The 22,772-nt window shown below is 28.3% G+C and overlaps 1 protein-coding gene across 1 annotated transcript; it reads left to right on the top strand.

The window, feature by feature from the left end:
* Position 1: 1 nt before the first annotated feature.
* LOC107452127 (zinc finger protein 570) lies at positions 2-19,124 on the top strand. The gene is made up of 10 exons (XM_043039150.2): positions 2-241; positions 2,686-2,850; positions 5,676-5,778; positions 5,875-6,485; positions 8,637-8,754; positions 9,314-9,394; positions 12,360-12,564; positions 13,857-14,059; positions 16,589-16,770; positions 18,589-19,124. Exons 1-10 carry the CDS (start codon positions 194-196, stop codon positions 18,961-18,963), a joined length of 2,091 nt encoding a protein of 696 aa, XP_042895084.1. The 5' UTR covers positions 2-193; the 3' UTR covers positions 18,964-19,124.
* The last annotated feature ends 3,648 nt before the right edge of the window (positions 19,125-22,772 follow it).

Genomic DNA, 22,772 nt, shown 5'->3' with positions numbered 1-22,772 from the left:
AAGTGGCAACGATGTTATTGTTTATATTTTTGTTTTGAAAGTGTCTTAATTTTCTGTCAGGCAAATGAAGCATAGAAATGAGGGAATACTTTCTATTTAAAATTTTGTTTTTTATATAATAATCATATTATTATTGTGGAAAATTTATTTTTATTCTTTAAACGTAAAAAGTTGTAATATTGATACAACAATCATGACTGTTTCAAGACCTCTTTCATCTCTCAACATATTTCAATCCAAAGTTTGTGGTTTTTCAATAATATATCTATAATTAGATAAATTTTAATTGTTCATGCATATACAGATCTAGAGTGCAAAACTGTAACGGGATAAAACGAACCGAGCTATAAAAAATATAGATATTAAATAAAAGTGACCAAACCTTTGACAGAGACCTTTTTCGGAAAAGAAACCAAAAGCGAAAAAGATATGCATATGCTTCATTCTTAATGCTAAGTCTTGGTTTTAGAGAATATTTAGATTGTAGTTATGTACAAATACGAAAAATTAATAAATATTTTAAATGTTATATATTATTTTTAAATATTGAAACCTAAAGAAATCAATGCAAACTTTCTGATTTGAACAAAGCGATCAATTGTTTTAATATTAGTGTTCTTTGAAAAAAATTCGCAATTTTAGAATCCATTTGGTGGTTGAAGTTGGCGTAACAGATCAGGATACTTCCTTAAATTGTTTCGCCATAGCAAAAGTAAAAAGGAAGTTAAGTAAAGAAGTGTTTACCAGAAGAAAACAATTTTTAAATAATCAATTTTAACATAATTTTACAATTTTAAGTAGTTTGAAAAAAAATTAGACTATATGTGATATCTGTTCATTCTGGTTTTTTTTATTTTTTATATATAATTATGTTCTAAAACTCTAACTCTGTGGTGCGACAGCCCGTAGAGGGCCAAGGCCTACTGTGCCCATCTCAGTTTTCTTGACCTTGGGCTCTGGAGTGCAGGAGCAGATGTTCCGGTCAGGTGGTCAGCCGAACGCGGAACCCCCAGTGCTTGGTACTCATTTGTAGACCCACTTAAGGGATGAAAGGCTGAGTCAACCTTGCTCGACCCGAGGATCGAATCCAGGACCTGTGGCAAGGAAGCGTGTCATGATTATATTCACATATGTTTTATTTTTAAATATTCTAAATATAATTCATTTTGTTTGAGACACAATACAGAGTATAAAAAAAGGTATCCTCTTAGTTAAGTAAAAGGGTGGATGATAAAGTAACAAATTAAATAAAATTTGTATAAACTCTACTATGATATTTGAGTTTTGAATAAAGACGAAGAATTGGTGAGAATTCTAAAACAGTTAGGTTGAAAAATTTTTTGATGTATAAACGATATTGTTCAGCTATAACTATTATAATAATGTTCTTGGGATCAAGAGTTTTTTTGTATTGTGCAATAGTACATCATTATAGAGCAAGTTAAGATAATTAATTTAAGGTTTTATTTTGCTCTGGTAACATTATGTTAAAAATATTAAATGAAAGCAGTGTTTGTTTCTTGTCTATAAAATATTGCACAAAAATTATAAAAAATTATTTGATAAATTCTTTCTAAACACTTTGAAAGGATGCTATACCTTCTAACTTCTCCTAGCGAATTCTGTTTCATTTCCATTGGTTACATGTGCATATTAATTGCATGTCCACTTGCACATGCATAATTGAGAAAAACGTGCCATAAATGGTGAGAAAAACTCTCATTAATTTTATTCGTTATTATCATTAAAATGTGAAAAATAGATTATTTTCTCGAAAAAAATTTTTTTAAACCAAATAACCACTATATTCAATATTTTTACATACATGAGAAATGTTAATAAATTACATTAATTTTTACTCAAAATATAGCAAAAATAATCGAATGTCTTGATCTTCAAGATGAGTAAAATAAACCAATAAAACAATAGATCTTATTATTTATTTCAACTGTCATGAATTGCATGTCTCTCAGATTCCTTTGCAGTGTAAATTGCAAAAATTTGACAAATGGTGCAAAACTGCCAAACTTTTTGCAAGAAAATTTAAAAGTTTTATCATCATCTATTAGGAAAATGATAAATTACATATTATACATTAGACGAACTGAGTTCGAGCTTCGACGAAACGAAGCACTGATTTTTTTTCTGGCCTGAACTGCATTTCAAAATTAGTGCATTTGTGTTGCCTGAACTGAGTTCGGACATCACAGGCAAGGGGTTAAAATTTATATTTTTATGAGATGTAAGTTGTAAATCTAGATAGAATAAACCCATAAAGTTTCGAATACTGAAAAAATATTTTTAAAATATTAAAATGTATACAAATTATTCCAGGATAACTTTCTCAGTATTTTTAATTGTATTTTTACAAGTTTTTGTTAGCGATTTGTGTGTATATTTGCCTTGCCATTAAAAATAAAATTGAAAAACTTTCCTATAGTTTTATCCTAAGTAATCGTGCCATAATTTGTTTGCATTTAGGTATAGTGAAAAAAAATTTCAGCATTTCAAACTTTCTGGTTTTCTGCAGGTTAATCTTAATTCACTTTTCTATACTTTAAATAACTTAGGCTAGTGAAAGAGAATTTGCTATGAAAGTTTTATTCGATGATATAGCATCCTCTTCAAAGAGATTTTTTAGAATAAGCTTTGACTTAGATTTAATTTTAACAATTATTTAATTAGGTTGAAGAAGCTCTCAATCTTGTACCTGCCATGTGTGCTGAAGATAAGTTAAAAGCAGTTCACTTTTGGAACATAGTTTCTGAAAAACTTCAAGACATAGTGAACAGTAGTGCTGCAGATATTAATGCTGTTGCACTTACAATGGAAGAGGTAGAAAGTGCAAAGGTATTCTTGTATTTTTATGACAGAGAATTGATTAAATTTTATTATAAATTGATAGCAATTTATATTTGTTTTTGTAATCAATAAATTTATTATTTTAATTAAGTGTACAGTTATGCAGAGCTCATTCTAGACAGAAAAAAGGGCAGGGCGCAAAAGTTTAAAAAAAGGGCATTATTATTCTAAAAAGGCAATAATTTCTTTCTGTGGGCATTACACGTTCAATTAAAAAACATTGTCAATTAGTAAAAGAATTTTTTTTTTTTTTTACTTTACTAAAAGTAGAAAAGCAAATCATATAAATTATTAATTTGTATCAATAAATTAACATATATATCAAGTTAATGAGCTAATTAGCTTAGTAATTTATTTAAAATGCATGCATATATTGATAAAATAATAAATGTATGTTTTTAAGTGTCTGTAGTTATGATTTAATAATTAAAATGATTAATAATAATTATGGTTTAATGATGGTGGAACTGCAAACTTTCAAAGACAAGTGCAACAAGGGGGTGTGATGGCTATTTTTCCTTTCCCATATAAATCTATGTATTGACAGCAATGACAAACTAAATAAAGAGTTGAAAATAACAAAAGTTTAGGAAATCCATTGCAGAGTTTGGGGGGGAATAAAGAAGGACTGAGGAAAAAAAGGGCAAAAAGAGTATGGAGTCTATTACATCAGGGCACTAATTTACTTCAGGGGCAACAGGGTGGATTCTTTTGACTAAAAGGGCAGCAGGGTGCTGCGCCCTGTTTACCCTGCCTAGAATGAGCTCTGAGTTATGTATGCTAACTTTCCTTTTAGGTGTCATTAATAAAACTAGCAAGTTGCCACATTTTAGATGAACTAAAATTACAGGTTTTTTCTTAGTGTGATATTCTCTAAAATGGTGAACTTCCGAATTCTCTAGTCATAATGAAAAAATGATGCATTTTTCTACATCTAGATGGATAAATTTTTCTATTTCTAGATATTTGGGCATCTTATTAAGTTCTTGTTGCTTTTAATTTGCTTTTTACTAAGCCTTTTTATTTTTAATTCTTGTTAAGTTTAAAATTTTGTCTTACTAACTATTTACTTTTATTTATAAAAAAGTTTCTTTCTAAAATTATGAAATTTCTAGCTTTTTTTTTAATTTTTATTTCCAGCCATTTTCTATTAATTTAGTTGTAATATACTTAAAAATGATTCTTGATCTGAATAGATTGTTGTTACAATTTTACAATCATTTAGATAATACAGGTTGACCAAACAGTATGGAAATAGTCAAATATATAGAGAAATACACATTGGGTCAAATTACACTTATGAAATATTTTCCAAAAAATGCAGACAATGATACCAAATTGTGCCCCCAATCTCTCCTTCTGAGGTTGCAGCAGTGACATTTTTAAAATCTTAAATAGGCACTTTTATTTTTTATTGTAGATTTGGATTTTTCAGAAAAGAAGTACCTTTTTTGACATAAATGTTATTGCATTTTGGTTCTTATATTTGTATTGTTATTGCCAAATGAAAATAGATGAAATAAAAAAAAAATTAAAACAGAGCTATCTCAAGAAATTAATGTCAGATCCAAAAAAATAAAAATGAGCTTCTTTGATAATTTTAAAAGCATATGTAATGGCACCAAATTTGACTCCCTTCCAAGAAGTTTGGGTTAGTTTGAAGCCTGATAATAACTAAGCCACTCTGCCGTACCATCTTCATAAATCAAAAAGTTGTATGCGACTCAAATGCAATCAGGTGGTGACTAATATTGTTAAAATGAGGCTCACCCAAATTTATAGCAGAATTTTAGTTTAGAAATAGTAGATACAAGTTGAATCTATGAAACACATGGTTAAATTAGATTAGAAACTTATTTCATAATGATTTCAAAGGAGTGAGAAATGGTTCTTTATTGTTCATCATTAAGGATAACAAAATGAAAATCTTTACTTTTTCACTTGATCTCCATTTTATTTGGTAGTTTACTTTTAAAACGAAAATTTTCTTGATAGCAGTTTATTATTATGCTGAGATGATTGTGTTCTGGAAAAAATCCGGATTTCCATATTTTTCGCTAAGCGTGAACCGGAAATCCAAGGTCCAGAAGTTTCATGAAATCATCGATCACATTTATGTATGAGAATTCGTGTATATTTTATTTAAAAATATTCGAACTAAAATTTATACTTAGCATCTCTTTCATTTGTAAATATTTTTCTAGTAGAATAATAAGCGTGATTAGAGATAAATGTGATTAGTCGCAAACTTATACATAATTATTAATTTAAATTATGCTGTGTATAATTTATATAAATCTTCATGTTGTGAAAATATCAAGGATTTAAATTTATAAAGACATTGATTTTTTGAAATGCGTCATTAATGATTTTACTCAAGAAATGTTCAGGATTTTTGAGTTGGGCTCACAATTACCCCTGATTATGTTATTGAAATCTAAGATAAAAAAATAATCTGCATATTGTTTAATGATTTGTTGCACTTGCTGCTGTGCTGGACAGCTTCTACCTTACTTTTTCACTTCATCTCTATTTTATTTGGCAATTTACTTTAAAAAGGAAAAAAAAGAACATTGTCTTGGTAGCAGTTTATTATTATGTTTTAGAAGTATGATATTAAAAATAATATGCAGAATGTGTGATGATTTCTAGCACTTGCTGCTGTGCTGGACAGCTTCAACTATCGGGGCTTGAAGAAGTAAAGGTTTTAAGATAAACAAATTAAAATTAGTTTATTAATATTGCAATATTTGTTGTTTTATTTTACATAAATTATAACTATTATGTTTCTTTTTTTCTTTTATAAAAAAAAGATGAATTTAGGCATTAACACTGAAACTGGTCCCCTGGTCACAGAGAGTTCTGTTTCAAATTCTGAATTTACAAATTTATCAACAATCTATCAAATATCTTCTGGTATGTATTTCTAGATATTTATTTCAATCTCTTTATGTACATCGAGATTTATTATATGTTTCAATATTTATTGATTTTCGATACTTATAATTTCAGATACAAGTGTTCAATATCATTCAAGCATTTCAAACAGTCAGTTGAAACCATTTACTACTGAATCCCTCCTATTTTCAAATAGTAATAAACAATCTTCATTCAGTGAAGTTACTACATTTTCTTCTAGTCATCAGCTTCTTACTGGGAATTCTGATCTTTCTAATTCCAATGTACAAACTGATCAAAGCACCGTCATTGAAAACATTTCTATAAATAGTTGTGATAATTCAAGCAAAGATAACCAAACCTTGAATGATGTACCATTTACTGAAATTAAAAGAGATAGCAATAAAAACAGTGATAAATTTCTAAGTCCGAAGAAAAATTTATTTCATTCTCACTCCTTGTTTAAAGACAAAATAGAAGTTATAGAATCTAATGTAAATTCTTATTCTGTCATAATGGAAAGAAATTCCATGAATAGTGAAAAAACTAATTCATTTCATCAAGAATCATTGTCTCATAGCGACAGAAATTCTGACTCTAAAACTTCAAATGTTAGCTCTAGTGATATAACAAGAGAACAAATTGCTCCTACGACTCAAAATGTAGATGAAACTAGTGAGCCTAGTTTGGAAAGTATACCTGAAATGGATACGTCACATTCTAAAGTAAGTTCTACATTAGAGAGCATTTCTGCATCATCATGTTTATAATGCAAAAATTATAGTATGAAAAAAAAAATCATTAGTTTTGCATATCTTGACAAATTCTTAAGAAATGTTTCTGTTTTATTTGACGTCTATTTTTTTGCTGATAATTTTCTAAAAAACTACGAATAAAAAACATTAACAAAAATGTAATTCTGATTTTTTTGCAGCCACATTTTTTTTTATATCTGGAAATGAGCTTTTTGTTTTATGTTGTTTAAATATCTAATAAGTTGTGGAGCAGGGGTGTCAAACTCAAAAGCTAACTTGGGCCAAATAAACAATACTTAACTTTAGGTGGGCCGCAAAAAAAAAGAAATCAATGTTCATAGAAAACAAATATTTTTATTTTGAATTGCAATAAACATATATAAAGTTAAATTATTGTTTACGTCCTGATACTTAACATTTCTTCTCTGCTACTATCTTTTCTATTTCGGGAGAAATTTTACTGGCCGAGACTACTTTCAAAATTGACCCGACGTGAGCGTAATTAATACGGTTTCGGACAGGAGATTTATTTACATTCATAACAGAAAATAATTGCTCTCACTGATAAGTACTTCCAAACATGGAAATTTGTCTTCCAAAGAATTAAAATCTTCAAAACTTGTTTCAAATTCTGTTCTAAGATTTGAATTTTTTTTCTGCGAATTTTTGATGCGATGCAGTATCATCTAAACTAGATTTGCTCTTGTTGCACGTTGGGAAGTGCATTAAATCTTCATTTTTCTGTTGCCTTTCCCAAAGAAATAGTTTACATTTGAATGCTTTAATTATGTCAAACATGTTCGTAATGAACTGATCCTTGCATTCTAACAATAAATTAAAATCGGATAAGTATTTGGTTATATCAGCCATAAAAGATAAATCTTGCAACCATATTTGATCGGAGAACAAGCTTATATCTTGATTTTTAGTTTGTAAAAACTTACATATTTCTTCTGTCAAATCCCAGAATTGTTTGAGAACCTTGGAGCAAGATAACCAACCAACCAACCTATAGTAGGATAAACCTGAAACGTACTTAGTGTGAAAAGGACTCCATTTCAGCCAATTAGAATTTTACATTTTCGCGCGTACGATTTAAAATGATCCGTATAGTTTATAAATAAAGTATATTATAATTTTATATGCTGGCTTCGTTTCTAATTCACATTTCTATTTTATTTTTTTTTTGATTCGGATATATTGACAGGGCCACAAAAATGTTCATCTCACGCCGCGAGTTTGACATCCCTGTTGTAGAGAGTTAAGTTTTTTTTATATTTTTCTGTAATGTAAAGGAAAAATTGATCACAATAAAGTTATACTTTTTTTTGCAACCATATATTCTTAGGTTTGAAGATTAAAAAAAACATCTTGGCTTTTTTTTTTTTTTTTAAGAAAAAATTTATTTTGTTTTGGAGTAATTTAACTTTATTATTATTTTTTTTAAATGAAGTTCATTATTTATATAATTTAGAAAAGTTTATGAAAAAGTTCTATTTTTCTCATTTTTTACATAACATACATTTTTTACATAGAATATATTTTTCATTATATTTTCATTAAAAAATATATATATTTTTAGATTATTTTAATTAGGAGACTCTTAATGTTTATTTGAACTAATTTAAAGGGATTTTTAAACAATACACTTTTGTATTGTTCTTTAGAATAAAACTGACATTGTCCATCCAATTTTGTTTGGCTAAAATGCCAATCTCTTAGTGGGATAGAGCCTAGTTCATTTATTTAATTTGTTGTTTATTGGAAGTTTTGTTGAAAAGTTTATATTTAAAATTTCTAAAAGTAAAGATCCTTGGGCAATTATGTTAAAACATTTCTGTTTATATTCTTTTAGCAATCAAAATGTTGACCCTACAGTTTCTTACAAATAATGTGCAATAAACCGTTTGATTATAGCATATGGTTTCTCAGAATTAGTATAATTGTAATATTTGTTAAGATTTTCTAGATTAGTATTAAATAGCAATTCTTAATAATAATTACTTTTACTGTTTTTATATTATTAACATACAGTAAGAAAATTTTTAACTGAAAGTTTTAATTCACTTTTATTTATTTCATGGTTAGCTTTATTCATTACTTACATTTACTTTTTCTAAGGAAATATTTAATAAAGATGAAGAGAACAAGCTCATCAGTGATGCATTTAAAAATGCCGATGACAGCTTGGTTTGTAAAGTATGTTCTAAATCTTTTCCTGATGAAGATTCTTTAACAAGTAAGTTATTATTTCACACTATTTATTTTTTTTAAATTATGTGTATAAAATTTTTTTTTAATGAAAACTTTTTTCTGTTATTTTTTTGATCTGTTCTTATGTTTTAAATGCAAATTGTTTATATTTTACTTTATTCTTGATATCTTGTTGTAATAGTTTAATAGAATTTTGTATTTGAAGCATTATTTAGGCATTTTATTTCTGAAGACACTCTTGTTCAGAATGAAATAATACTTGTTATGTGTTTTGGTTTTAAAAAAACTTTGTTTATTTTATTGTTTTGTTATTTGCTTTCACTAAATTATTAATTGCACGTGTACATTAAATTCCATATTTTTTTACTGCAAAGCTCATAAAATTTGTGAGCAATCATTAAAAAATTTTGAAGGAACCTACAGTTATTTGGAATAGGTACAAATAAATAAACTTTTTTATTATTCTTAAAATCTTTATTTGCACTATTATAAGAAGTTTCACATGCTTTTTCTACGGAATCTTAACTTTGAACTACTACTTTTTTATATGAAATCTTCTTTTAATATATCTTATTAATTTTTAGGGCACCATCTAAGAGCTCATGAACGACACTATAGCTGTTCAGAATGTAAAGCAAAGTTTTCAACCAAATCAAATCTGCTGGGTAAGAGTTTCTGCTGTCTAATTCAAATATAGGGTGTTTGATAAAGACCACCCTTAAAGAGTATTTTAAGAATTCTTATCAAAAATGTAAGCGAAAAAGAGTACTCATAGGGTGTTAAAAATCTACTTTTAAACAAGGAAATAAAAATGCTATCAAAGTCAGACAACTGAATAACAATATAACAAATGCATGTAATTAATATTAAAACATGTTTAACTGAAGGCTAATACTTTAAAATGTTTTTAATAATAATTAAAATTCCTCTTGGTTTCCTCTTACAAACAGACCTGTAGTTTATTCCTATACAGTCATCCTATACAGCCTATACAGTCATTCCTATACAGTTCCTATACAGCCACCTTCCTATACAGTCATCTGCTAGATTTAAAGAATGGTTTAGTTTTTTCGTCCATTAAATATTCATTTGTGATTTCCAATATGCGTACTTTTTTGTTTTTATTCTTTAAAACAATTCTAAAAAATACATATTAAGTGTAGACTTTTTGAAATTCCCAATATATAGCTATCTATTTCTACTAATTCGACTTTTAGTTTGATACGTTATTTTAAGTGACGAGGAAACGTTTTACTTTTAATATAAATGGACTGATATTTTAAATTTGTACTTCAAGCATGGATCTCTTAATGCTAACAAAAAATTCTCTAAGAGCTCTATATTTCTAAAATTATCAACTATGATTTATGACTTACTTATATTTTGAATTACAATTTCTGTTTTAGTGTAATTATTGTTAAATATATATTTATTTATTAGTATTTATGAAAATTAAAATATATTTATTTGTAAGTTTAATGTTTCAAATATACTACAGAAGTCTCCCCAAGAATTATGATTTCCTGAATATCATCATATTTTCTTTGCAATTTTAACTAGTTTTGATTCTTGCTACGTTAAAAAAACAGTTTTTGTCATCAGAAGCTCAACCTTGACCGAGAATTTTATAAATTATTAGAAGTTCAAAGCAGATTAATAAATAAAAAAGAAACTAGATGTTGATAAAAGTGGTATTAAACTTTAAAATTATAATTTCGCATAACTGAGTCTAAAATAATTTGCTGTTTCATAAACATATTTAATTACATCCATTTAGTTTTAGACTTAAATTCAAGTATTTTTAAAACTTATTAAATTTGTAGTTTGTGTACATAAATAGTGAAATTTTTCTACAAGAGTAATATAGAATTATTTCTATGTTTCCCGATTTTAATTTATTTATTTTTTATTTGATTTCAACTGACAAATTGAATATTTGTCTTCGGAATTCATGAAAGTATAGAGCTTGAATAAAAATAACCATATTTTTTTTATTCAGTAGTTTTAATAATATATTAATAATTAACCATTGTAAGTTATAGAAATATTACTAATTTTAATTACAGTAGACGCCGCTTAATGTGATCACGGTTAATGTTATCAAACGTTTAACGTTATCAAAATCGCTTAGTCCCGTCCGCTTAGATCAAAATACATTGAAAAATCCTCGTTTATTGTAATCAAATGTTCGTTTATTGTTATCAGTTTAGAGGTAAATTGAAATCAATAAAAACAAGAAGGAAAACTTTTTTTTGTGTTTTGTGAAGTGTTTCCTGAAACTTACCAAAAGTCCAAACGGGGCTCGTATATTATCTTTTAAACACGTGTTATTAGGAGAAGATAAATGTCGTGTTCTTACCACCAAACACCACTTCTTTAATTCAACCGTGTGACCAGGGAATTATCCGCACCTTGAAGGCATATTACAGAAAGGAAATGCGTTCAAGGATCTTAGAAAATATGGAAGACCAAGACGCTGAAGATCTTAATGCGAACGCTCTAGCCAAAAAAACAAATGTTTTGGATGCCATACATTTGTTAACAATGTCATGGAATAATGTCTCGGAAAAAACAATTCGAAATTGTTTTAGTCATGGAGGATTTTGTCAACCAGAGGACAACAATGCTGCTGTAATGAAAGAAATGGAAGACGTTTTCAATCCCCCGCCCGATATGAATGCTGAGGATTTTGAAGCATGGATGGAGATCGACGAGAAGGTTGAGACTTCTACTTCGTTAACTGATGAGGACATTTGCGAAGCCGTATGTGTCAAAGATCCAGCTTCGTCACAAGATTCTGATGCCGATGATGAACCCGAAAGTGCTATCGAGGACAAAATTCCGACGCCTGCTCAGATGAGGGAGGCACTTCGAGTCTTACGGCTAGGTGTGCAAAACAAAGCCGACGCGGAACACTTTCATAAACATTATGATTATGAGCGATTCGTAAATGACTTGCTTCGAAAGAATGCTAAACAATCGACAATTGATGATTTCTTTTTCAGTTAATAATTAACCTTTTGTATTTTGTATCGTTTTCTGCAGTTCATCATTAAATATGTAACTATACTAACTAATTCTTTTTCTTTAGTGAAAATTAATTTCTATTAAATACTTTAGAGTTTCACAGCAACAACTCCGAATTTAAAATAATTTTTATTTTAATACGTATGTAAAAAAATCATTTTTTAGCTTAATTTTTTTTTTGTTTATTGTAATCAATCGGTTATTGTTATCAAATCATGTTCGTCCCGATGTGATCACATTAAGCGGCGTCTACTGTATATAGTTTTTTTTAACAATATAATGTTTATATATTTTCTAGAGCTGTATATATATATTTTTACATTGTTTTTAATTTTGTATGTATATTCTTTAACATTATTTATATATTTTTTAGAGCTGTAATTGGTAATTGTGAAGAAATAAATAAAATAAAAAATATTTCTTAATAATCATAATTTTTGCTACTCCTGAAGCATGTGTTAAATGGAAAATGTGTTATGTATAAAAGTAGAGTTTGACATAATAAAATTAAATTTATTTAAAATATTTTATTCATTTTCATTCTGATGCTTGTAAAAATTTTATCAAAATTTATGTAACTAAGCAGATTTTTTTTTCCTGAAGTTCACATGAGAAGACATACTGGTGAAAAACCATTTTGCTGCCACAAATGTTCTGCCCACTTCACAACTAATGGAAATTTACAAAGACACATAAGAACGCATAGCGGTGCAAAACCATGGCAGTGCAATAAGTGTGGAACTTGTTTTACTGAAAAGAAAAGTTTGACTATACATATGCGGCGACATACTGGTGAAAGACCATATCAGTAAGCTTATCAAATAATTTATATATGTGTATGAAATATGTTAATTTCAGAAGGAAATTGTTTTAATTCTATGAAATAATAAGAGTATATAGTTACATATAATAAAATTGTTTAAAAATTTCATCGAGTTAATATAAAAATTGCAAAGCATTTTAGTTGCAAAAGAAACGGGAATGAAAGCAATTGAAGCAAACAGAAAGCTGCTTTTGTTCTGCTTGGTCAATTTATTTTCAAGTCACGTCACATTACGTTTCCCTTCGTATATTCATGAATTAAATTCCGAATTTGTGAAAACAAAATTGTTCCTCAATGTTTTGATAGCTATCAAGTAATTGACAGTCATATTTTGGAGCACTTTATGAATTTATGTTTCTCAGTCAAGATTGTGTTCTACTTTGATAGAATAAAATTGAATTTCAGTTGTTGGAACGGAAATTAGTTAAGAACTGCATTTGAGACCCATGGACTATAATTTCATTCTATTGACAGCTCAAGACATTTTCTATTTATGAAGAATCATGTCTCATGATTTGCTTTGAATCAGTGTTTGTTGATTTCAATCATGATATGATTTGCAATTTAAACTAATTGTTTTTTTAAAACATCACATTGATTTAAATCAGATGATTTTTTGCTTAGAAATCATCCATTTAAAAAGCCTTTTAATGTTAGATAGTTCCAGCTTTTATTAATTTACATAGCTTGCATATTTATTGGAAAACTATAGTTATGCTAGTAAGTTTTTATTAGCAAAATAACAGAAGTACTTAGTGTAAAAATCTCTTCAAATAGAATTTTAAAAATTCTTGTGAATTTTTCATACTGCAAACTAAAAACAAAATGAAAATTAAATGCTGTTTTTGAATATGGATTTTTTAACTTAAAAAGCAATCTGTAAAATAATTTTTTATTTTTTAGATTGTTTTTCAGTAGTTAATGATATATTTTTATGCCATTTTCAATAAATGTGAATGAAGCATTTGTAAGTATTAAACAATGTGTAGTGCTGTTTTATACTTTGAAATGTATTGTTATGATTTATTTTTAATAACATTTTAATTATAAATTTATTTAAACTATTTAACTAATTATAAACTGAAGTATTGAAGTATCTCTAAAGAAATTTTTTATGATTTAATCTTATTCATTTGGATTTTTTTTCGTTTTTACTTTTAAAAAAAATTATGATCCTTGTTTTGTATGAATTATTTCTATTTAGATTAAAAATTCTAAAAATTTGTTTTTACTCTTGATTATCTGATTCCATACATTAAAAAAGAAACTCATTTCAGGTGTAAAGAATGTGGGAAACGTTTTTCTCAAACTAGCATATTGCAGACACACATGTCAATGCATTCTGAAACAAAAATGCATCTTTGTGAGGTATGCGGAAAGTCTTTTAGGCAGAAATCCCAACTGAGGGTTCACAGATTAAGGCATGATAACATTCGACCATTCAACTGTTCAATTTGTTCCTTAGCATACATAACTAGAGGTAATAATAAAAAAGTTCTTTTCTACATTTGCTGCAATATGTTATAACTGTCTTATTGATTTCTCTAAATACTGTGCATTAACTAGTAACTTAAGTTAGAGATAATAAAAATAGTCATTTTCTACATTCGTTGTAGTACGGTTTGATTTTGTTCCTTACCCCAATTATACGATACCCGCTAGACTAGGATTATATCAGAAAATCGAAATAAAACGATAGCTGAAGAATTTTTTCAAATCAATTTTTAATTGTATAAACATTAGATAATGACTTAAATTACAAAAAAAAAAATTATTACTAAAATTATTAAGAGCTTTTTTTTATTACATTTGTGTTTTACCAGTAATCACAGTTGTCCTACATTTTTGAAAATAAAAAATACCATGAAGTGTCCTATATTTAAAAAATAAAAGGGTTTTGTGCTATATTTTTTTTAAATATGAAGTTTCAATTTCAGCATTTTTTCTTATGCTTATTTTGGGTTTTTTTCCTCTGATATATTTTAAACAGATATTTATAATTTTTTTAAACTCAAACTAACTTTATTTTTTTAAATTAGTTATTTTAATTAGTTTTTTTTATCTTGGTTTCAGCCATCGTCAATTTTTAAATATGAATCTCCATAAAATCTCAAATCACAATTACTTTTTAATGTCCATTAACTTTAAGTGATGGTTCAATTTCTTATTTTTTTAAAATTATTTTTGATTCCATGTTACGTTGTGTTACCCTTTGTTGCCATTTATTAGCATGTAGATTATAAACAATTTATTTTTGAAGTAATTATTGCATGAACATAACTATAATTATTAATTTTCTTTAAAGCACTATTTTGATATTAAGAATTATATATCCGAAGTAAAAATTTTAGGTTGCGATATTTCTCTCTTTATCTACGCATGCGCAAAATCGCACTGTTTTTTTAATTCATGTCTGATCAACTTGTTTCTAGCTTTGTTGTTTGTTTGAAAATGTTAAATGTTTCCTTTTGCCCATTTTTAGAAATATGCGGTCGTACCGCATATTTCTAAAAATTCTAATTTCTATTGAAATAAAAGTTTCAATTCTTTGTAATGTTTCTTAAAAATCATATAGTGTGTGTATTGTACCAAAAAATGTCCTCGATTTTTTGTATAATGTTGCCTGAATTGTCTTAATTTTGGACTACATAAGTTAGCTGTGGAAATATCTTCTGTAGACGCTTAATACACGAATGTTTAGTTATCTAGGAGAAACATGTTATTAATTTGTAATAATTTTTAGCTTTTGCTGTAATAAAGTAGTTAAAAGGAACCATATATTTTTACTCATTTCATTTGTACGTAGATCAGTTGGTAAATAAAAACAATGAATTTAAATTATTAGATTGAAAAATAGTGATTTTTAGATAAAGAAAACTTTTAGATGAAGAAAAAAGAACTTATTAATGACGCACTAATTCACATCTAAATTATTTGTAATGTACTAATATAATTCTGTAAGTATATTCTATTTATGTTAAACTTTTTAAATATCAGTTCTTTTTAAGCATATTATTCATTTTTTGATAAACTGAAAGTGAACTTAAATCAAGTTTAGTACTACTGTACTTTGTTCTGTATTACATTTGTTCTTGATTAAACAAATGTGGGGAAAAAAACAAACTATCTAGCTATTGAGAACCGTTAGCTCACCCAGGAATAATTTCACTATAAACGATGGTTCACTCCATCTAATTATAAATTATGGTTCACTATATCCAAAATATTTGAAAAATTACTTTTTAGCGTATTGTGGTTGTATTGTTAGACATAATGGTTGCAATGCACCTGATTTGCTTTATGAATTATTAACTAAACTAAATATATAGAGTCTCTTCATAATATAGTTTCCTTTTAGTGAGTGACTATAACGAAATTCTTTATATAAATGTTAAAAATATCTAAAATTCTCTCCATATAATGAAGTGATTGTCTCTATAAAATATTTTTAAGATGTTTATCATTTAATTTTCATTATTTTTAGAATTTTTTAGATGTTTGTCTTTTTTATTTCCAAAAATTGCAAAATTGTTTGACTCTCTGTTCAACTGCTTAATTCCTCTTCATGCCTGTTTTTCGGAACGACTCTCATAATTCATTTCAGCAAAATAATTCCTTTAAACCCCCCTTTGAGATGTGCATTACTTCATTTTTAATTGTAAGTCATAATTATATACCTTTGAACGTATCACAGAGGCTTAACATTCTGTAGCAATTATTTAAATACCTACAAAAAGAAATTTTTTATCCACGCTAAACGAACAGCCAATTTATCAATGAGCGTATGAAATAGCATTAATTAAACAGCAGTTTAGATGGGACCACTAAAAGTAATCACTACAATAAAATATTTGTCACATTTTGGTTAGACTAAATATTAACTAGAATCTAACGATTTTTTAATTATATTGTAAAAAATTTATACATTTCTTATCTTATAAGATTTATCAATATTATTTTTGTGCCATGTTTTAGCAGTGACTGATTAAAATTATGTTATATTTTGTAGGAGATTTATTAAGGCATGAAAAAACTCACACTACGGAAAAGCCTTATAAATGTGATGTTTGTCCGAAGGGATTTACTCGACAACAGTCTTTGAATGAGCATAAAAATCGCCATTATGGTATCAAACCTTACAAATGTAAACATTGTGGCAAGGCCTTTCCAGAAATGTCCGGCTGCTACAAAGTAAGATTTGAAATTATTTAGAGATTTAAAACTATATTTTTTTAATTAAATCTAGGAGTATCACTGCCTTTTTGTAATTAAGTGTTAATGCTTATTCTGTTTGGGGCTACATTAAAAACCTGTTTATTTTGCAGTAAGTTGCTCTCCTTCAAAACAAACTTCTGCCTAACTATGTGATTTAATAAATAATCCAAAGAGCTTGTTAGTAATAAGAATAATTTATTTTTAAACTTATTCTTATTAACTATACAGTAGTATATTTGAATTGGAGTTTTTGAAACCGAAGAATGCTTGTTAAATCCAGACACTTGCTAAATCCAACTAAATTTAACTAGTACAAATGATTGAAACATAAATTAAGAAGAGAAAATATAGTCATCTACCATAAATTGTTCAGCTTTATGAAATTTAGTTTTAATTAATGTTGTTTGTGGATGTTCAGGGCAATCTTTTCAATTAGAAGATGCCCCTAAAAAAAGAATCACCCTTAATATATCAAAAATCACTACCCTTGATATATATTTTACAATCATTGCTAAACATGTACACTTCAGGAGTAACAAAGTAATATTTAAGTAATAAAGAAAAGGTAGAGAATTTGATGAATTGTAAGTGATAATAATCAATAAGTTTGATTAATAATAAGTTTGAATTACTTAATAAAACTGAGATGCATTTCTCACAATCACGTTTAATCTCTCTTTGTTTTGTCTGTAAGAGAAAAACTTTGTTGGAAAACTTAATTTACACTCAATTTCTAAATGGTTTTGAATAAAAAATTTGCCTAAACAGAAGGAATTATTTAGCAAATTTATTCATATTTGCATGAGCCAGTTTGTTATGCAAATTATTTTTTAAGAAATTTTTTTTTTAGCCCTTCTCTAACTTTTCATGACTTTCTTGACAACGAATATTTAATTTAGGAAATGCTAGGAGTCTATTAAATATTTCTGATTTTGTTAGGTGGTTACTGGTCTTTTATTTCCTCTAAGAAATAGAAGTACAGAGAAAATGTGCTTTCTTCCAATAAAATAACATCAAGTATGCTTTTAGAGTTCCACGAGTTGATATTTACATTTAAAGTATGACTAAAGTGCAATTAGCTATTTTTCTTAACGGGTAGTTTAGTCATCATATATCATGGCTATATTAAAGAGAAAAACATGCTGCTTCGCAGCATCAGGTGCCACTTTTATTAACGTTCCGAAACTGGGGCATTCTCATTGTTTCCATTGACTGCGAAGATTTGTACTTAATCTAATTCAAAAAAGTAGTTATGTTTGAGAATTATTTCATTTCTAAATTATCCTTTAAAGTAGTTGCCAGGAATTGCTACAAACTACTGTTTTTTTTTTTTTTGTATCCTGCTACCCGCTACACTACTTCTTTTAAAAAGTAGGGCACTACACCACAAACTAAAAAGAAAACAGTAGCGATTACAGTAGTTTCACTGCTTGTAGTGTGCTATTTCTGATCATGGCTCTTAGTGTTAAAGACTGGACTGGGGTCAAAAATATTGGGGGTGGGGAAAGTGGGACATATTTTAAGAAAATACAATTTTATTTCATTTAAGAACATATGATTGCATCTATAGCATACATATTTAACATTTTTGCTTAAAAAATTTACTTTGTGGGTCATATATTTCATTCAATTTACTATTGTAGTTTTGGTGATATATAAACTGATTACATTGTAAAATTATTAANAGAAAATAAATATGTGTATGCCAATTCTGGCATCACAGATATATAAACTGATTATGTTGTAAAATTATTAAAGTTGTCACAATTATTAATATTAAATACATTATTTCAGCACATGAAAGTCCACGAGAAAGCTAAAGAAATGGAAGACAGCATCAAGGAGCAAGACAATGAACCGGAGGTTGAACCAACTGAATTACAGCAAATCACAGTAAATTCCTGTGCTCAAGACTCCAGTATATCTACCGATCAAAATGTTGTAGAAAATAAGACACCAGACGTGACTGAACCTCCTTCTTATATTGCTGTGGTTCTAAATGCTAAACATCCAAATGAATTGGGAGATGAACTAAACCAAGCTGTGTCATTCTTGAATTCTGGACTAGAAGAAAATAACTTGGTTCCAAATGGAATAGGAGTATTAACTGCAATTAATATACTTACTAATGCAACAACATTTCCTCAGAATTTTCAAAACATTTCTTGATGAAGCTCTAGTCCTTTTGTGGAATTAATAAGATTTTGTAATATAACTATTTATTTTGAATTTATGTTTGTTGTGAGTTTTATACTATTTTATATGATAAAAAAAATTCTAGTTGTAAATATTTTCCACTATTGAATAAAAATTTAGCCCTCTTACTTAAATTGAGATATTATATGCATATACAGTCTATGCTTTTTAATATGACTTTCCCATTATAATGACCAATATTTGAAGTTTGCTGCTTGATGCAATGTTATTTTAATGCCCATTAGAACGTCGAAAGTGAACGTTAACTGTTCATTTCAATCTAGCGACCAAATTTTTTTTTTTTTTTATTGCTAGAAAATTATCCAAAATACAGGTGTTAGACATTTTTGCTCTTTCAGAATTTACTGTTGACAACAAGTCATTAGGTAACAAAAGTCTTGAGAAAACTATTGCACAATTATTTCTTTTGGTGTTACCGCTTAATAAACAAGAAACATCTGAAATTCTCTATCAGTGAAGAAATAATGAAAGGACTGTCTATTCTCGACCTAGAAGATCCTGAGAGTCAAAAGAATTGTGAATATTACATACAGTAAATTACTGAGAATTTGAAATGTATATTGCACCTTCAAGAAATACAAGTTTTCTGTGTAATCATAACTTTTCAAAATTTCTTTTAAAAGGGTTTAATATATCCACCAATCATATTTTTCTTGTTTGAAAATTCCATTTACTCTTTTTGCAAAATGTTGTTAGAAATAGTTTATTTTGGAGTTAATACATGTGGTATTACTCACATTCTTCTTGATTTTAGTTTTGCTCAGTTCTTTGTTCATATATTATTTAACAAAAACGGCTTCTTCAAACCAGTGCAGTCCCACAGTTCCCAGTAGAACTTAGAAGTCAAGCATCACTGGCTGCAGTCGGTAAGCGGGTGGGTAATCACTTTGATCAGCTTGTGTAGGGATCGCGGGTGTGAGGTATCGGCCCTCGTTAAACTGTTCTATTGTAAAGTGCTCTATTTCGAGTGCAGTTTGTTGGGCTACCTAGTGGGGGAGTCATTCCCTCTTCAGATGATCAAAATTGTGATGGCAGGTCTTCAGATCATCCTCAGGGATGTATCCCAGATCGTGGCAAAAGGCCAATAGCCCTTGTGAAGCTTTAGTTCAAATTAAATAAAATATCTACCTATCTAACCAGTGTAATGCTATATGCTTAGAACGGAAGTTAAACATTTTAAAAAAATAACAAATTGTTAAATTATTCAAAATCCCCAAAACCGCTTTGTTTGCAACAATAAAAAATTGTGATGTAATTTTAAAGGTAATTTTCAATAAAATATTGTTTTCAAAATCTAGAAAGGCACTGAATGACTGGCTAAAAGTTGCACACTAGATTAAAAGATGTCATTTGAAAAAATTGAAATGTAGTTTTTACTTTTAATGTTCTATATTAAAAAATACTTGTACTTTATTACCAAAGTTCATTTTTCCATTTCTTTTTTGAGCTTTATTCACATTTTGTTTTAGTTTACGTGTAGTATAAAGTATACCCTATCCTCTTTTTTGACATTTATAATAATTAAAATTTTTTTCAAATTATGAAGCAGGGTTCAAACTCAATTTCTAGAAAAAATTCCTATGGCATGCATAGTACACTAAAACATGTAGTAACACAATATATCAGTTAAGGACATGTGAGATTTATATAGGTAAATAAGAAATAGCAACAAAATCTTAAAATTAAGAAAAACTATAAGTTACTATGTTTTTCTTCAATGACTTGCCAGCCCTGGGTGGGCCTTAACTTTCTGCCAGCACTTTTACATTTGCGACTACACTAATTTTTTTATCTTAAAGGTTTTTAGGTCATTTGTAACAGTCACTCATCTTAGATGGGTGATATCCTCATCACGAGCTTTACCATAAAGACTTACTTGGAGCATCGATCTTCGTACATTATTGCCTGATAACCAGCCTATTTAATTAGCTGAATACCTCAATAAATAGATCATAAGTACAATGTTCCAAATCTCAAATACTTTATATCTTTTTCAGGTCACCTCCGCTTTAACAGTTCAGAAAATTCATTTGATTTCACAACAGTTAGTTTATTAGAGAATGGATTAGTCAACTCCATGCCCAATTTTTGGCCTGGTGTACCAGGGTGTTATTTTTTTATCTGATGCCACACTAGTGATCTCCGCAGCTTGAAAAGCCCTACCAGTAGCCAAGCTACTGCCAACATAGCTCAATGGGTTCTAGGCACTCACTACCACTAGTTAATATGTAAGCTTGTATAATATCTGGTTGCATGCACCTACATATTGAGATCTTGAGTTTAAATATTTCCCAATGTCTTAAAAAAAATCAAATTATTAATTACCCAAAATACTTGGAAAATTTATATTCTCTTAGCTTCAGTTTAAAGCATAAATCAAAATCTTCCTTAAAGTAATTATTACACCTTAATAGAATTATTCAAATTCTACAGAAAGGACATTTACTAAATTTCAATCAAACTTCTACGCTGAAATCAAATTGTTGCATCCATAAAAATGGCCTCACGGCACATTTGATTTGGAAAACTAATACATTTCATGGGGATTTAAAAATAATTATATATTGATTTTAAAAAGAAATTCTTATAAAAAAAAATTCAATTTTTAACAGATTTTTTTGCCAACTTTTTAAGCTAATTTTAAATCTTCTGAGTGTTCCAGGTTTTCCCCCTGATTTAAAAACCCTAAATTTCTCTGAAATCAAAATGAGTCAGGCTTAATGTTATTATACATTTTTTAAAAACTAGTTAATAAGAATAACTAAATTTTTTAATTAACAATTGCTATTTTAAAAATACAAGCGAAAATTACTTATAATAACATTTGCATTGCAGTAATTATTACTCTTTGCTATAATTCATATTGTCATTGCTGTAAAATTATTGGTTCCAGGCTGAAAACATGATAATCTTCATTTCACAACACTCACTTTATATACTCAAGAGGATAATTGGTAGTTATAGATTTTTTGAGTAGTAGTACTTTATTTACTTCTCATTAGAACTGCACAATGAATTATTGGCGACTTATTAATCAGCAGACATACCACCACTATCTTGATCCTCTGTGAAGGAGAAGACTTTTCTTTTCAGTAACCTGACGATCTCCACATGAGGTTTAGCACTTTGAGATAGAACAGTTTAACAAAGAATGATACTGTGCTCTTTGATTGGTCCTTCACTGGTAGATCAAAGTGGTCACCTGCCTGCTCACAGAGCGTTGCTACTGATGCTTGATTTCTGTGATCTATTGGGAACCATATTTTTGATTTGTCCTTAGTGAAACAATTTTTCAATTTTTTTTTTTAAATATGGCCTGCAGAACCGCGATGGCTCAGGGGATAGAGCATTCGCCTTCCAATGAGGCGAACCGGGTTCGAATCCCAGTCGATACGAATTTCGCATCCGGCTTGCACCTACAGCAGTGCTGATGTGAAATATCCTCAGTGGTATGGGTCATGGGTCAGAGTTCCCTTGCCATCAGGCTAACTGTGGGAGGTTCTCATGGTCTACCTTTCCTTGTAACGCAATTACTGGTTAGTTCCATCAAAAAGTCCTCCACGAAGGCAAATTTCTCCCAATACTTGATCCAGGAGTTCCCTTGTCTTCTGGATTGGTTTCAAAATTACAAGGCTACAGAGTTGAACATTATTAGTCGTAAACCCATAAAATTGGGTTGGCTGTTCAACGACGGTTATAATATAAAAATAAAATATGGCCTGCAATAAATTATGGTCCTTTCAGACTATTGAGTAACTGAG

Source organism: Parasteatoda tepidariorum, chromosome 4 (genome assembly GCF_043381705.1).
Source record: "Parasteatoda tepidariorum isolate YZ-2023 chromosome 4, CAS_Ptep_4.0, whole genome shotgun sequence".
Lineage (NCBI taxonomy): Eukaryota > Metazoa > Arthropoda > Arachnida > Araneae > Theridiidae > Parasteatoda > Parasteatoda tepidariorum.
The sequence above is the reverse complement of the archived record's forward strand: the minus strand, read 5'-3'. Positions and strand labels throughout refer to the sequence as shown.

Coding starts and splice junctions, on each gene's coding strand:
- LOC107452127 (XM_043039150.2), top strand. CDS start 194: ATGACTGTTTCAAGACCTCTTTCATCTCTCAACATATTTCAATCCAAA. Junction 5,779..5,874: donor AATCTATCAAATATCTTCTG/GTATGTATTTCT, acceptor TTATAATTTCAG/ATACAAGTGTTCAATATCAT. Junction 12,565..13,856: donor ACTGGTGAAAGACCATATCA/GTAAGCTTATCA, acceptor AACTCATTTCAG/GTGTAAAGAATGTGGGAAAC.